General features: G+C 46.0%; 2 protein-coding genes across 2 annotated transcripts in view; both read left to right on the forward strand.

Annotated features, from left to right (window-relative positions):
• The window catches only part of LOC135699133 (heat shock protein beta-1), a 560,186-nt gene that overhangs the window by 471,896 nt on the left and 74,059 nt on the right, over positions 1-14,231 (forward strand). The gene's annotated exons all lie outside the window — the stretch shown is intronic.
• Positions 1-14,231, forward strand: part of IntS6 (integrator complex subunit 6) — a 36,710-nt gene that overhangs the window by 16,356 nt on the left and 6,123 nt on the right. The window contains exon 2 of the mRNA XM_065219286.1: positions 1,507-2,391. Within this exon, the coding sequence (XP_065075358.1) occupies positions 1,783-2,391 (609 nt within the window). The 5' untranslated portion in view covers positions 1,507-1,782. The remainder of the gene's footprint in view (positions 1-1,506; positions 2,392-14,231) is intronic.

The following is a 14,231-nucleotide window of genomic DNA, read 5'->3' on the forward strand; positions in this document are numbered from 1 at the left end:
TTATCGATCCTGTAGACATTCATCTCGATTTTTAAATCAATATTTAAATTTTTGATCGTTGACACTAAATCTATTCGTGACAGTTCGCTTCCATACAAAGTCCCACCAAGGGGCGCTAAGATGGTGATTTTTGCTAATGTAATCGTACTTATTTAAAATAGTTCCAGTGTACCAAAATTGATGAAATTTTGGATTTCGGTTCCATTTTTAATGCAGATAATGAATATGTATTTACCTCAATACCCCTAAACAACCCAATTAGTGGAAAATCCGGGAATATCAGGGAATTTGGTTTTCTTCATTGATTGTACATTGTACATGAAACATCTTTTGTTCCAGCACTTTTGTCAAAAACTCATTTTTTGCATCTCAAAACAACGGAAAACCTCGTGGTTAGGGAGACTATTCAAAGCACTTCCAGCTGTTCACAGCACTTCTAGGATAACTTGGAAGTCTACTAAGAGCATTTCGAATGACTTTCAGGATAGCGGCGAAACGGCGATTCAAATACCCACACCACCTTAGTTTCTCTTTCGGGCGTGTTGAACTGCTATGAAAGAGAATGAAAATGTAAACAAACTCGTGTGAATCGGCACAACACTGCACTGACGTGTATCTATGGGTTTGAACGGTTCAAACTAAGCACTGAGCAGGGGAAAAAAAGCGTAAATGAGTAATGAGAGAGGAGACACGATTGCAGCAGGCCAAGTGTTGTTCATAAATACGAAAGAATATAAAAGGGGATGGCAACCTGAGCAGAGAAGAGTATCGAGAGCTGCTGATATGTTGTACCTTTGATAGGGATGACGATTTGGTTGCAACTTTTTTTTTTCAATTGGATAATTTTGCATGGAACGATACGAAGCTTTACTATACAGGGGACGCTGAATAGCTAATGCTAATTGCTTTGCAACCTTATGTAATTGAATTGGGACAGCAGCGTGTCATCGTCATCGGTGGGTTCTTGCACCTTCTGCACACTGCTGAGCTGTTCGCTTGCAGAAAGAAGTTTGACTAGATGTAAAGAGAAGAAGTGGAGCAACACGTGTACCGAAGGCAAAAGCAAGATGTAGAAGAGAGTGTGAAGAAGGGAAATGATAAAAAATGAGGAGCGGTTGAAAAATGCCAGAGTGATAAAGAATGAAAGTTTGTCTGTCAAATTGCAGCAGGCAGGCACAGCGAGCTTATAGTAGTAAAGTATCTCCTCCGATGGTGAATGGTACTTAGTGCGTATATGGTCAATGTAGACGTTGTATGGTATAGGTGAATTACGGTTGGTCGGTGGAAGCGCAGCGCGACTAATTTCGTTCGTTCTCCCGTTTTGGAGCGCTGCTGGAGGGAGATATGTTGATGTTTATTGTTTTACACATTTCTTCTTCATTCGTGGCACGCTAATTTCAATATGCCTGTCGATTGCGCCGTGATCGTTTTCAGGTTGCTTCTAACAATTCATACCATTCTTGGTCGGACGTTCATTGATGGCATTTCTTAACTGTTTATTTCCAGATTATTGCCTACCGGGTCAAGCTTTGCCAAAAATATCCAGCAAGCCAGCTAACCGATCTTGGTTACATGTCCGCAATCGGCAGCAGTAGCACCGGAATTGGCAACCGTGACGGATCTTGTATCGTGCGGAAGGAATGATTTTACAGTTATCCTGCGCTGTGCCTTCTACTACAACAGCAGCAACAACAATAATTAGAATAACGACAACAGAAACAATAGAAGCATTTGCATTAGCAGCAATACCGCCAGGGCTAGTAGCACGAGCGACGTCGTGAAATGACCATCATCCTGTTCTTGGTGGACACGTCGGCGTCCATGTGCCAGAAAGCGCACGTCAATGGCGTCCAGAAGAGCTATCTGGACATTGCAAAGGGCGCGGTGGAGACGTTTCTCAAGTACCGACAGAGGTCACAGGACTGCATGGGCGATCGGTACATGCTGCTGACGTTCGAGGATCCACCGAACAATGTGAAAGCCGGTTGGAAGGAGAATCACGCGACGTTTATGAACGAGTTGAAGAACCTGCAGAGTAATGGGCTCACCTCGATGGGTGAAGCGTTGAAGAATGCGTTCGATTTGCTAAATCTGAACCGGATGCAAAGTGGCATCGATACGTACGGACAGGGTCGGTGTCCGTTCTATTTGGAACCGTCGGTCATCATCGTGCTGACCGACGGCGGAAAGTATTCGTTTAGGAATGGCGTACATCAGGAGATCATCCTACCGCTGCATGCTCAAATCCCCGGCACTAAGCTCACGAAGGAACCGTTCCGGTGGGATCAACGGTTGTTTTCGCTGGTGCTGCGGATGAGTGGGAACCGGGCGGACGAACGAGTGGACGGGAAGGTCCCGCATGATGAATCGATGATCGAGAAGATGTGTGAGGTAAGTTGTGACCAGTTTTGTAATTTCATATCGAAAACGATGCACCTCATCCATGTCCATTGAAAGTCAGTGGAAGAACACTTCCAATGATTCTGGTTATCTGATCACCGGACATCGCCGTTGGAGGGCGCCAATCGCTGGAAGCTTTTGTAATTTTCAAGCTCAAAGTGATTTTATATGACTTGATGGGCTATAATTCGTTGAATCCACGTCAAACGTACAATTCGCCGCTGGATAAATTCGCTCCTCATGTCGTCCTCAACTTACCATTCAGGTCCTGGTTGTCCTATGCTGTGCATACAAGTCATCTGCATCCCACTCGATCAATAACTGCATAACGCCAGGCACTCTGTCTGTGGAGGCTCCGCTAAAAATAAAATACATTCAAGCATGGTCATAACATAAAAAAAATTAAAAAACGTATATCTTATAGTCAATATCTTAACTCCTGCCGGCGAAAAACAGAAGAAAACTTTCGACGAAGCGCATCACGGGAGAGATGAAAGTCGAAAACAGATGCAACTCTGTTGAATGTTCTCTGCAGTCCGCAAATCGCACCGTACGCTCCATAATTTGTGCGACGTAGAAGCAGTCTTAGCATAAGTTTATTACGAAGCGGTCGGGGTTGAACATTCAGGTCAATTTGCCTCAGGATAGCCTCACAATCTGTCCTTCCTTGTAGGATATCGGCCACGGTTAGGGCTCTGCTTGTGTCTCTTCTAGTCCGGAGAAGTTCTAGGTCGATAAGTTGACAACGGCTTTCGTAACTGGGTAATCGAAACGGATCATTCCAAGGCAATCTACGCAACGCAAAACGAAGAAAGCGACGTTGAACAGATTCAATTCTCTCGGCACCGTTGTTGTAGTTTGGGTTCCAAACCGCTGAACAATACTCAAGCGTCGATCGAACAAGCGAACAATAGAGAGATTTTAGACAGTAGATATCAGTGAAGTTTTTAGCTATCCTAAAAATGAACCCTAAAGTTCTTGACGCCTTATCAACAACATATGCAATGTGTTGCTTGAATGAAAGCTGCGAATCCAAGATCACACCCAAGTCTTTCACCTGATTCACGCGTTCGATTGTCGAGCCAAGCAGGTCGTAGCTAAATATTATCGGTTGTTGTTTTCGTGAGAACGTAATAGCGGAGCATTTGGCTGGGTTCACTACCATTCTGTTTAACCTGCACCAACTAGCGAATACATTCAGTTGACGTTGAAGAAAGTGGCAGTTAGCAATGGAGCAGATTCGTAGGAAGATTTTGAGGTCATCTGCATATGATAACCGAAGAGCTTCGATGACCAGATGCACGTCGTTGAAGTACAGTATAAAAATTACCGGTCCCATGTGGCTTCCCGGAGGTATACCTGATGTGGCGAAGAAGCTAGCTGATCTGCAATCTCCTATGGTAACTTTTATTTGCCGACCGGTAAGATATGATCGAAACCAACTCAGAAGATTACCGCATACACCGAGTCTGCCGAGTTTAGCAATCGCAATAGCATGGTTCAACTTGTCGAATGCTGCGGATAGGTCTGAATAAATAACGTCCGTTTGAACCCGATCCGACATGCTTTCGGTTATATACGATGTGAGACACAGCTGATTGGTAGTTGTAGAGCGGCCGACAGTAAACCCATGTTGATCAGCACTCAAGTACTGCTTGCAATGGAACAGCAACGGTTCCATAATCACTAGCTCGAATAGCTTCGAAACGGCACTTAACGATATAATTCCTCGATAGTTATCCACAGCTCGTTTCCTTCCTTTTTTGTGGACGGGAAACATGTGCGCAAATTTCCAGCAAGATGGAAAAATGCCACCTGAGAGAGACATTCGGAACAGGCGAAGAAGCGGAATTAACAAGCTAGCAATATGTCTCTTCAAAAATACAGATGGAACTCCATCAGGTCCAGGATTGAAGGATGCAGAGTCGCGGCCTTAGAAATCATTTCTGCATTAACATCAATTGCACCCAGCGTTTGATCGTTTACTGGAACGTTCCTGACAGCCAGGTTAATATGGTCGTCAGTTAGTGTCTCATTAGTGAATACACTGGCAAACTTTTCGGAAAAAAAGGTGGCATATATCCTGAACAGTGGCAGCAACTTCTCCGTTGAATTCCATAGACGATGGGAGGCCGGATTCCCTGCGTTGCTCGTTCACGTAGTTCCAAAAGGATTTCGGGTGTAGCTTAAGTTTGCCCTGGATGCCTCGCTGGAAACTTGAAAAGCATTCACGACTGACTCGCTGGTACATGTGATTCAGCCTCACATAATGTAGTTTCAGAGGAAGCGTGCGATACTTCGTAAATCTTTTCAATGCTGCTTTCTTGATTGACTTCAACCTACGTAGCTCTCTCGTCTGCCAGGGAGGGTGAGACACTTTGTGGTGGGTTCTTTTCGGGACGTGTCTGTCAATGACATATGCCAAGACATGTGAAAAGGTTTGCGCTGCAGCCTCAACGTCATCTGGATCAAGGATGTTCTGCTAGACAACACATCTATGATGCTACGGTGGTCAGCTTTACGGAAGTCATAAGAAACCGTAGCAGTATAGTCGCCGAAATCACGCACGAGTTTGTCCTCAACGCTGACAATTAGAGGAGGGTGATGTGGAACTAGCTTAGTTAGTGCACAAGGAGCCCTGTCCTGTGTGCTCACGAAGCAGAGGTCCAAACTACGACCATTTTCGTTAACTACATGGTTAATTTGAGAAAGCGTCGCTGCGCTGTAGTTGTCGAGAAGGCTAATAGCTCCTGCGTGAAATGTAGAGCTATCAGGATCTGGATACAGGAATCCGCTATGAGATGGACTCCACGAAACGCCTGGCAGATTGAAGTCACCAAAAATGAATATCTCATCAACTGGAGTGGAACTTTCGACAACTGTGAAAACTGACCAACAGTGAGTATCGATGAGTTCATTGTCGCGGACTCGATCGGGTGGAATGTACAGAGCGCATAGAAATAGTGTGCGATCACCCAGATTGATGGCTGTCCAAACCTGCTCCACATAGTTCCATGAATCGTTCTCGATGGCCTTTGCCTCCAACCCGCTACGGACAGCTACAAGGACACCTCCACCAGTAGATTTACGGCTGTTGTTAGGATTCCGTTCGCAACGAAAGACCTCGTAGTCAGGACCGAAGACTTGACTGGAAAGCGTTCGATAATCGAGCCACGTTTCGCACAGGACAATAATATCGTAGCAACGATCCGATACAGCTAGGCGGTACTCTTCAACATCAGAATTCATTCCACCGGCGTTTTGGTAGAAGATCACGACGTCCTGCTTGCGGCAAGGAATCGAACGACTGCTCTCCCTGGAAATCACAGATACATCAGGCAATAACTGACCATCATCAAGTCTCATTGGATACTCGCCATAGTCAGTGGGTTGGAAGACCCCCTCTCCGCATCCGACAGCAGGTCCGGAACGACTTTGATGAACGAAGGCTGCTGATGGCAGGACTGAGACGGATTGGGGGTTTCCATGTGGCTTTCTACGGCGCGTTCCGGGTTTCCAGGATTAGGAGTTACAGACAGGCATGGAAAATCATTTGCATTCATTTCGTGCATTCATTTACATTCATTTGCCCCTAACTTTTTTCATCAACAGAATTCCACAAAATGATGTATGGAGCTTTTGTAGGTTTTGTTATTAGCTACAACTTTTGTCAGCAACTCAAATCCTTATCTCTTATGTATGACGAACCAGAGCGAACAGAAGCCACTACTGTTTTTCAGTGAATGTATTTTACATTCACTGAAAAACAGTAACAAGTTCTGCTCGCTCTAATTCGTGATGCATAAGAGATACAGATTTGAGTCATGGGCAAAATTTGTAGCTAATAACAAAACATACTAAAGCTCTATACATCATTTTGCGGATTGCTGTTGATGAAAAAAGTTAAAGGCAAATGAATGTAAATGATTGCATGAAATGAATGTAAATGTTTTTCCATGCCTGGTTACAGAGCCATCATCACAATGACTAACATAGTTGGAATTGCGGAAAATTGCGAATTCGATGTATCAAATATTTATCTTACAATTATGAATCCAGCCCCATAATCTTGACAAGTTTTCTTGAAGACCAGGATCTTGAAATTTGTTCTCAACTGAAGTCTCAGAATATTGACAATTTTTGTTAATCTTGGATCTTACATTTCTGTGTGTGGAATCGAACATTCAACTAAATTATTTCTTTGAAACTTATCTCAGGATACCTATTTCTCAAGGATTTCCTTAGGATCATTTCAAGCAGGATTCCTCTGAATAGTCTTATGGTTTTGTCCTACTAGCGTCCAGAGATTTTGTCCATAAAAGTTGGAATTTTATGCAGAGCACTTTAGGAGTTCCCTAAAAAAGTCTTAAGAATTCCATAAGACATGACTTATGAATCCGGACAATTCTGATTTCATAAGATACTTACGAACTCCATAGACATGAGTAATGCATTTCACAAGCACGACGTATGAATGATTATCGTAATACATGAGGTACTACGAGTGGTTCATATACACCTTCAACGTATTCTATTTCCCAAGCGTTGATAGACTTGGAAACAAATCACATTTTTACATCATTTGCAATTTTCGAAATTTCTTTAGAATCTTCTGGAAGACTACTCCGAGTTTCTTTGGAAATAAGCTCAAAATTTCCAGCCGAATCCTCCTCAACTTTTCGATACTTCTTCAAAATTCTTATAAATTCCTTTAGGAATTCTCTGGAAACTATCTTCAAACTAGCTTAAACTTCTACAAAGTTTTGTTTAGCTAGATTAAAAACAGTGGCGTCTCGTAACCTCGCTTTTTACCTGTTTAACAACTTTTAAATAGCCATGAAAGGCCATAACTATATTCAAATCGGCCCCAAAATGCATAGGGTCTTCTAGTTTCACTTATTTGTATCGATTTAAAGCAATAACTTTTTACGATTTGAGAGTTTTCGAACAGGTAGTTTGAGGTTAGGGCTACGACACTTATTAAGAATAAGATTTTCTTAAAATTATTGTCCATATTTCGTTACAGTTCTCCTTAGACTTACCATTTGATTAATTCAGCCGTACGTGCTCGTTAGGTTTAGTTTCAGGATTGTAGTCAGATCATCATTAAGTTTATCTCATGGTTAATTCACTTTGAATCCCCTTCCGGATACCCTTGGAGTGTTTCTTAAAATCCCTTCCGATTTGCCTTTGAGTTCCCTTGAATATTACTCAAAATCATAATTCCATACTCGTCATCAATCATCGTTAGGAAGTAACGAAGACCCCTGGGGTCGGCGTCCAGCGGCTGCTTCGACTTCTTCTTGGACTTCTTTGGAAATGGTAGACGGGCCAGTTTCCCTTCCAGGCAACACTCGCAAGTAACGTAACACCTGCAATCTTCGATGTGGATTCCCGATGCTAGTCCTTTCGTCTCCAAATCACGAATCGCATCTGGCTCACGATGTCCAAGGATACGATGCCAAGTGTGCAAACACTCTGGATTGTTGTTGGACTCACTCATCTGCAGCGCAGCATGTTCAGTCCGCAGTTTGTACAGTCCCCCTGAAGTGGTTGTGTCTGCTATCACCTTGTCGTCCTTAAGTATACGGCACCCATCCGCGTCGAACACGAACTTGGCTCCCTTGGCTGCAAGTTTATGCACCGATATGAGGTTGGTCTCGAACTGCGGGACGTACATTACATCCGAGAGGAGAACAGTGCTGCGGTCACCCTCTGGAGACCCCAGATCATCCTGCACGAACCAACTCCTTCCGTGGTTATCTTTTTGCCATCCGCCAGAAAGACGCCCTGCTTCATGCTTTTATCCAGCTCGATGAAACTGTACGCATCGACGCACATGTGGGACGTCGCGCCAGAGTCGATGACCAACGCATCACGTCCACTCGCCTCATGCAACGCCAAGAAAGTAAAATCCTGCGACGCAGGAGTCTTGACTACGGCGCTTTTCGTGCCGCTCACTCGATTTCACCTTGTCGCTGCGATTTTCAATCAGAGCCGGCAGTCGTCCGTTATCTTGGACTTGATCAACTCGAGACTCAAGTCGCCGTTTTACCTAGTCTCCAACGCCGTCGTGAGTGTGTTGAAGTATTCGGGTAAGCTTCATAGCACCATTGTCACCTGTAAATTACTGTCCAATGCCATCGCGCACACGTGCTGTCCGATGTCCTCGCCATCAGCACACCGCTTGTCGCATAGTTGTTTCACCAATGACACTTTGGAAGTTAGCGTTGCCTTCACGTAGTGGTCCCGGAGAGCCTCTCAGGTTTGCTTCGCCGTTTTTGACTTCTTGATAAGATGCAATTGACTGTCTTCCAGAAGTAGCCCAATCGAGGAATGCGCTTGCTGATCTCCGGTGTCCCACGCTTCGATTTCCGCCGCAGTAGCGCCTGCGGTTGAAGCAATGGATCCGGAAGTCGCAGCGCTCGCCGTCGGTCTCGTTCCGGTATTACTCCCAGGAATTTCATTAAATTCTATTCATAATTATTAAGAAGTCCTCCTTTAATTTTTCAGAAAATTCTTTTGGATCTCACCACGTAATTACTATCCAGGAATTCCTTTGAAATTCTCCTTATTTTGACGTAGGACTACGTCTTTGATTTCTATATGGGGGTACACGTTCCCCCTTATTCTGCGAGTCACGTGACTCTCTGTCACCGGTGAGGTGAGAATTGTCACCTCGTGTGAGGTGACTCTCCATTTGATTTGCACGGAGAGTCACCTCACACGAGGTGACAATTGTCACCTCACCGGTGACAGAGAGTCACGTGACTCGCAGAATAAGGGGGTTTGTGAAAACCGAAAATGGAACATGTAACATAATAATGAAAGATTTTGAACGTTAATAACTCAGCTTCCTCTGGACCAATATCAATAATTCTATCACCAATCGATCAGAAATATGCCGACGCATATGTTAAATTTAAGACTATCATTTTTCAAAATGTCACTATTGAAAATTGCACGATTGTGTAACTGTAGCAATGATAATTAAAGTTATCACCGTTTGCCTGCGACAAGCGATTTCCCTATCACAGATTTCAAAGTTGAATTCCATCCAGTCTCATCAAACGATTTTTATTCAATCACCGCGTGGTGAGTGGTGGTGTTCTCCAATACACAACGAAAGGCTTCCCACAACCAGCTAGCTATCAAGGCGATCTCAACCGCTGATCGGATTCAGTTCCAATCACCGTGTGTGGTGGTTTTCGGTCGTTGGCATCAGCAGAATACTAACGAGTATAAACAGAGAGAACCCCGCTATAATTCCTATTCCTACCCAAAATACAAGCTCCTGCCGCAGTTAACAAATAAGATTTATTATATAAGACTACATAGTCCTACGTTATCATTGCGTACAACCCCATAGGGCTGTGTTGACGACAGGCAATTGTTGTCTAAACGTAGTCCACTCCTGCAGCAATCATTCCGGTAGCTCTTCATCCCAGTCGAAGACAAGAAATCAACGAATTTTATAGCAAAGATTACATCCTTAGACAAAGGGTTTGTGTATTTGCTCATTTTTCTATGCGTTGCTTCCACCTTCACTCAAGCGCAGCGCTACGGTATCTGTCGCTTGGATTCTGGCAAAGTTGCCAGATTTGTTGTCTTCGTCCCAGTTTAAGCCAAGACACCATATATTCTGCATCACCAACTTGGCTGCTGTTATTACCGGCCCCAGGAACCCCAGGGGATCAAATAGGCAACCGAGGTCGAACCGAGGCTGGACGAAGCATGCAAAATAATTCTCAAGCGGGTTCAAAATGAGGCCCAGTGTCCTTATCGTGTTGTTGATTCCTGTTCGGTCTGGAAAGGCACTTTCCCTTTCGGCAGTGGACTGTATCGGCAATGATTGGTGGAGGAGGCAAACGTCGATCTAAATCAAACTCTTTGAGCTCTGAAAAGAGCTGGGAGTGGAGTTCAACGCTTGCTCTGAACCAGGGATTTGTGCTGGGTAATTATTCAAACAGCGACGGCTACGCTAGTAACTACGTTTATTCTCTACTTCTTTTCTTAACAACGGTTTGCTTTCTTCTGCTGCTGATGCTTGCTCATGGCCGGTCCAAAGGTAACTTAACTTAAGCACGCTACTGCGGGGATTTTTATAGAACGGCACCGACCGTTTACTCGTTGCTGATTGGTCGACGTTTTCTCCTCTCTTTCGGCGGTAGGCGGAACATCCTCCCCCCGGTTGAGAGATCTCTACACCTTTTGGAAGTCGGAGGGTTTGACGGGGATCATTATCCTCGATGGGCAGAATGGACACCTTATTAATGGGACGTCGATACGTGGTTCCATTCACGAAGACATCTACGGCTACGATGCGACCTAACTTCCAGTTGAGTGGTGGTTGGTTACGATCGTGAAGCAACACGATCATGTCTTCCCGAATGTTCGGCTTCTCTTGTCGATTTTTCTTCCGAGGCTGCAGGGTATTCAAATAATCCCGGCTCCAGGTACGCCAGAATTGCTCGCGCATAAGTTGGAGATGTTGCCACCGTGTCAAGCGGGATGTATTGACGTTCTCAAGGGATGGTTCAGCTGGGGCGATCAGCGGTCGTCCAATCAAATAATGCGCTGAAGTTATCACCAGCGGGTCCGCCGGGTCGTTGGAAATTGCGAACAATGGTCGGGAGTTCAAGACGGCCTCGATTTCTGACAGAATCGTACACAATTCCTCGAACGTTAAAGTCGTATTGCCGACTACCCGCTTCAAATGGGTTTTGGCCGACTTCACGGCTGCCTCCCACAAACCACCGAAATCGGGTGCGTCGGGTGGAATGAAATTCCACTCAATTGCGTTGTCCGAATGGATTTCTTGGACCATTCCACGGCGAGGGATAAATCGTCGAAGGGACGCCATGAAGGCATCGGTACTCAAATCGGAGACGCCCTCCAAATGGTCCACTTTGGTTGCCATGCAAACATAAACGGCCACGTACGACTTCACCAAAGTTGGACGACGTGTGTCTTGGTTGGTCCAGAAAGGCCCGGCGTAATCCACGCCGGTAACAGCGAAGGGGGGCGACGGCACTACTCTCGATACTGGCAGGTTTCCCACCAATTGGTTGGGAGTGGTAGGATTAGTCCGGAAGCATCTCACGCACCAGCGTGTGATAAATCGGATGGTGGATATTGCGTTCAGCAACCAATAACGTTGTCTCATGGCGTTCATCAGGCCCGTTTGCCCGACGTGAAGGAGCTCGACGTGCATTTGTTGAATTAGTAGTACTGCCGGATCCTTATCTGGCAGAATGATTGGATGGCGACTTTCGAATGGTAATTGGGAGCGGTCCAACCGACCACCTACTCGAAGCAGTCCGTCGTGGTAAATTGGACGAAGACCTCCGAGTCTCTTGTAGGGCTTGTTTGCCAGAATTAGCTTAATCTCGTCGGAGAAATGTGCCTTCTGCAAAACTTGCATGATGACTTCAGATGAGCGGCGTAGCTCACGGACTATCAGATGGGGCTTTATCTCTCGATTGGTCGGGTCCTTTTTCCGACAATTGGCAGTGAATCGCAGGACATAGCCCACCACTCGTTGGATTTTGCGGAAGTTACTGAACTTTCGAAGAAAAGATAGGAAGTCCATACTCACATCTGGCCCAACTCACAAGGCCTTAAGATCCGGTAGCTTCTCGTCGGGAACGTCTTCAGGGGCATCTACGTAGTACTCAGCTCGAATTCGGGACCATTCCCCCAAAGTACTCAGCAGGAATTCGGGCCCATTCCCCCAAAGGCTGTTGTGCTTCAGGGATTCAACTAGTTGACCTCGGGATACGATGTCTGCTGGGTTCTGTTGGGACCGGACATACTCCCACCGGTACTTACTGGTGTGCTCTTGTATAATTGTGATTCGATTCCGTACAAACAACTGTAGCTGGTTGAGAGGTTTCTTAATCCAAGAAGGAGGAGGACTACCGTACTGTCGCATCACAGGACTATGCCACGGAAAGTCATATCCAGGGCTGGTAACACCTTCTGTACCAACCGGGTTAGTAGGAGAGCGGCGCACAGTTCCTTTCGTGGGATGGACAGCTCTTTTAGGGGAGCCAGTTTCGATTTGCTGGTGAGCAGGCGAAGCTTCGCCGAGCCAAAACAAAACAATGACCGGTGAAACCAGTCCCAAGGGGTCAAAAAACTTGGCGATCTCGGAGTACATCGTTCTTTTCGTGGGCCGTTGCGGATGCAATGTTGGATTTGGACGATAGGCTATGAGTATCGAGTCTGCAGAGGGATCCCAGAGTAAACCAAGCACTTTGATGGGTTCATTCACTCCATGCTCTTCCAACATGATCCTTTTTTCTTGATCCTCCACCGGAATATGCTCTAGGAATTCCGGTGAATTTGAGCACCACTTGTGTATGGGGAAACCTCCTTGTCGAAGGAGCTGCTTCAGCTGTTGTTGAGCCTCGTCCTCCACCGAGTCTGCACCGGAGAGTAAATCGTCCATGTACGTTTCTTCTTTCACAATGCGAGCGGCGATAGGAAAGTTCTCACCATCCTCTTCGAACACCTGGTTGCTTGATATGGTGCCGATGCTGTACCGTACGGAACGGTACAAAGTTCCAGGACACGTAGAGGTAACGATGGGTGCTTTCTCCAAAAGATTCGAAGGAAACTGCGATCCAACAGGGCTTCGAGTATTTGACGGTACATTTTAGAGATGTCTCCGGTTATGGCAACCTTGAATTTTCGGAACCCTAGCGCGATATGGTGCAGATCGTTCTGTAAGAGAGTTCCGATGGCGACAACTTTGCCTTTGTATCGAACACGACTCGACATTTCGTGCTCGAGCTGGACGGACGTAACACTGCATGATGCGGCAAATAGTAGGTTTGCTTGTTGGGTGGATCTTCAGATTCATTGATCTCGGTGCAGTGGCCGAGAGCTTCGTACTCCCGGATGAAGTTCACGTACTGAGCCTGCAGCTCGGGATTTCGGATTAATCGCTTCTCCAACATCAGGAATCTTTTCAAAGCTAGACTGCGACAGTTATCCAATTGGAGAAGATTGTTCTTGAACGGCAGTTTCACGATGAATCTTCCAGTTTCGTCACGTTGGTAGGTTGAAAGGAAGTGGACGGTCGACAGCTTGGGAACGTCCGGCACCTCCTCGACTTGCCAGAACCGGTGCATCCTTGGCTCAATGTCTTCAACGGCTGTGTTGGATTGGAGCGACACGTTTGACACGAGCTGATCATTGATGGCACCTGCTACGATCCACCCCCGATAAGTGTCTCGCAATTGTGGAAGACCTTCGGCTAGGCTCAGCTGACCAGGTTTCAGGATATCGAAGAATAACTCCCCACCGAACAGCAAGCCTACCTTATCCGGACTGTTGAACTTGGGGGTAACCAGACACTCGAGGCTTGCGTGGAAATTGGATACACGGGACTGGAACCTGACCACCACCTTGTCTCGGGCAAGGGACCGTAGGGCGTTGATTCCCACGATCGGAACGTTGGCTGGTTTCTTTGGGAGGCCAAGGCGGTTAACCATCTCTTCGGTTACAAAGTTGACTTGGGAGCTGCTGTCCAAAAGGACCCGGCACGGATATGGCTGGTTATCTTTATCCAAGACATGTACCACTGCGGTCAGCAACAGTACCGTCTTGGGAAATAAGACAACATTCGACGAACAGGTTGTTGACACTGGTGGATCCACTGGGGCAGGAATCGTCTGCACCGACATCGGTTGATTCGGAATAGCCTGAACCAGAGGCGGGCTTGCTACTGCTTCTGCAGAAACGTTGGACTTCTTCAGGCACGACTTGTCGGAAGGGCAGTCCTTGGATCGATGCCCATTGCGCAGGCAGTTGAAGCAGACTCC

The sequence above is a fragment of the Ochlerotatus camptorhynchus genome, unplaced genomic scaffold (genome assembly GCF_037179485.1).
Source record: "Ochlerotatus camptorhynchus isolate MF236.1 unplaced genomic scaffold, CSIRO-AGI_Acam_v1.1 ptg000102l, whole genome shotgun sequence".
Taxonomy (NCBI): Eukaryota; Metazoa; Arthropoda; class Insecta; order Diptera; family Culicidae; genus Ochlerotatus; species Ochlerotatus camptorhynchus.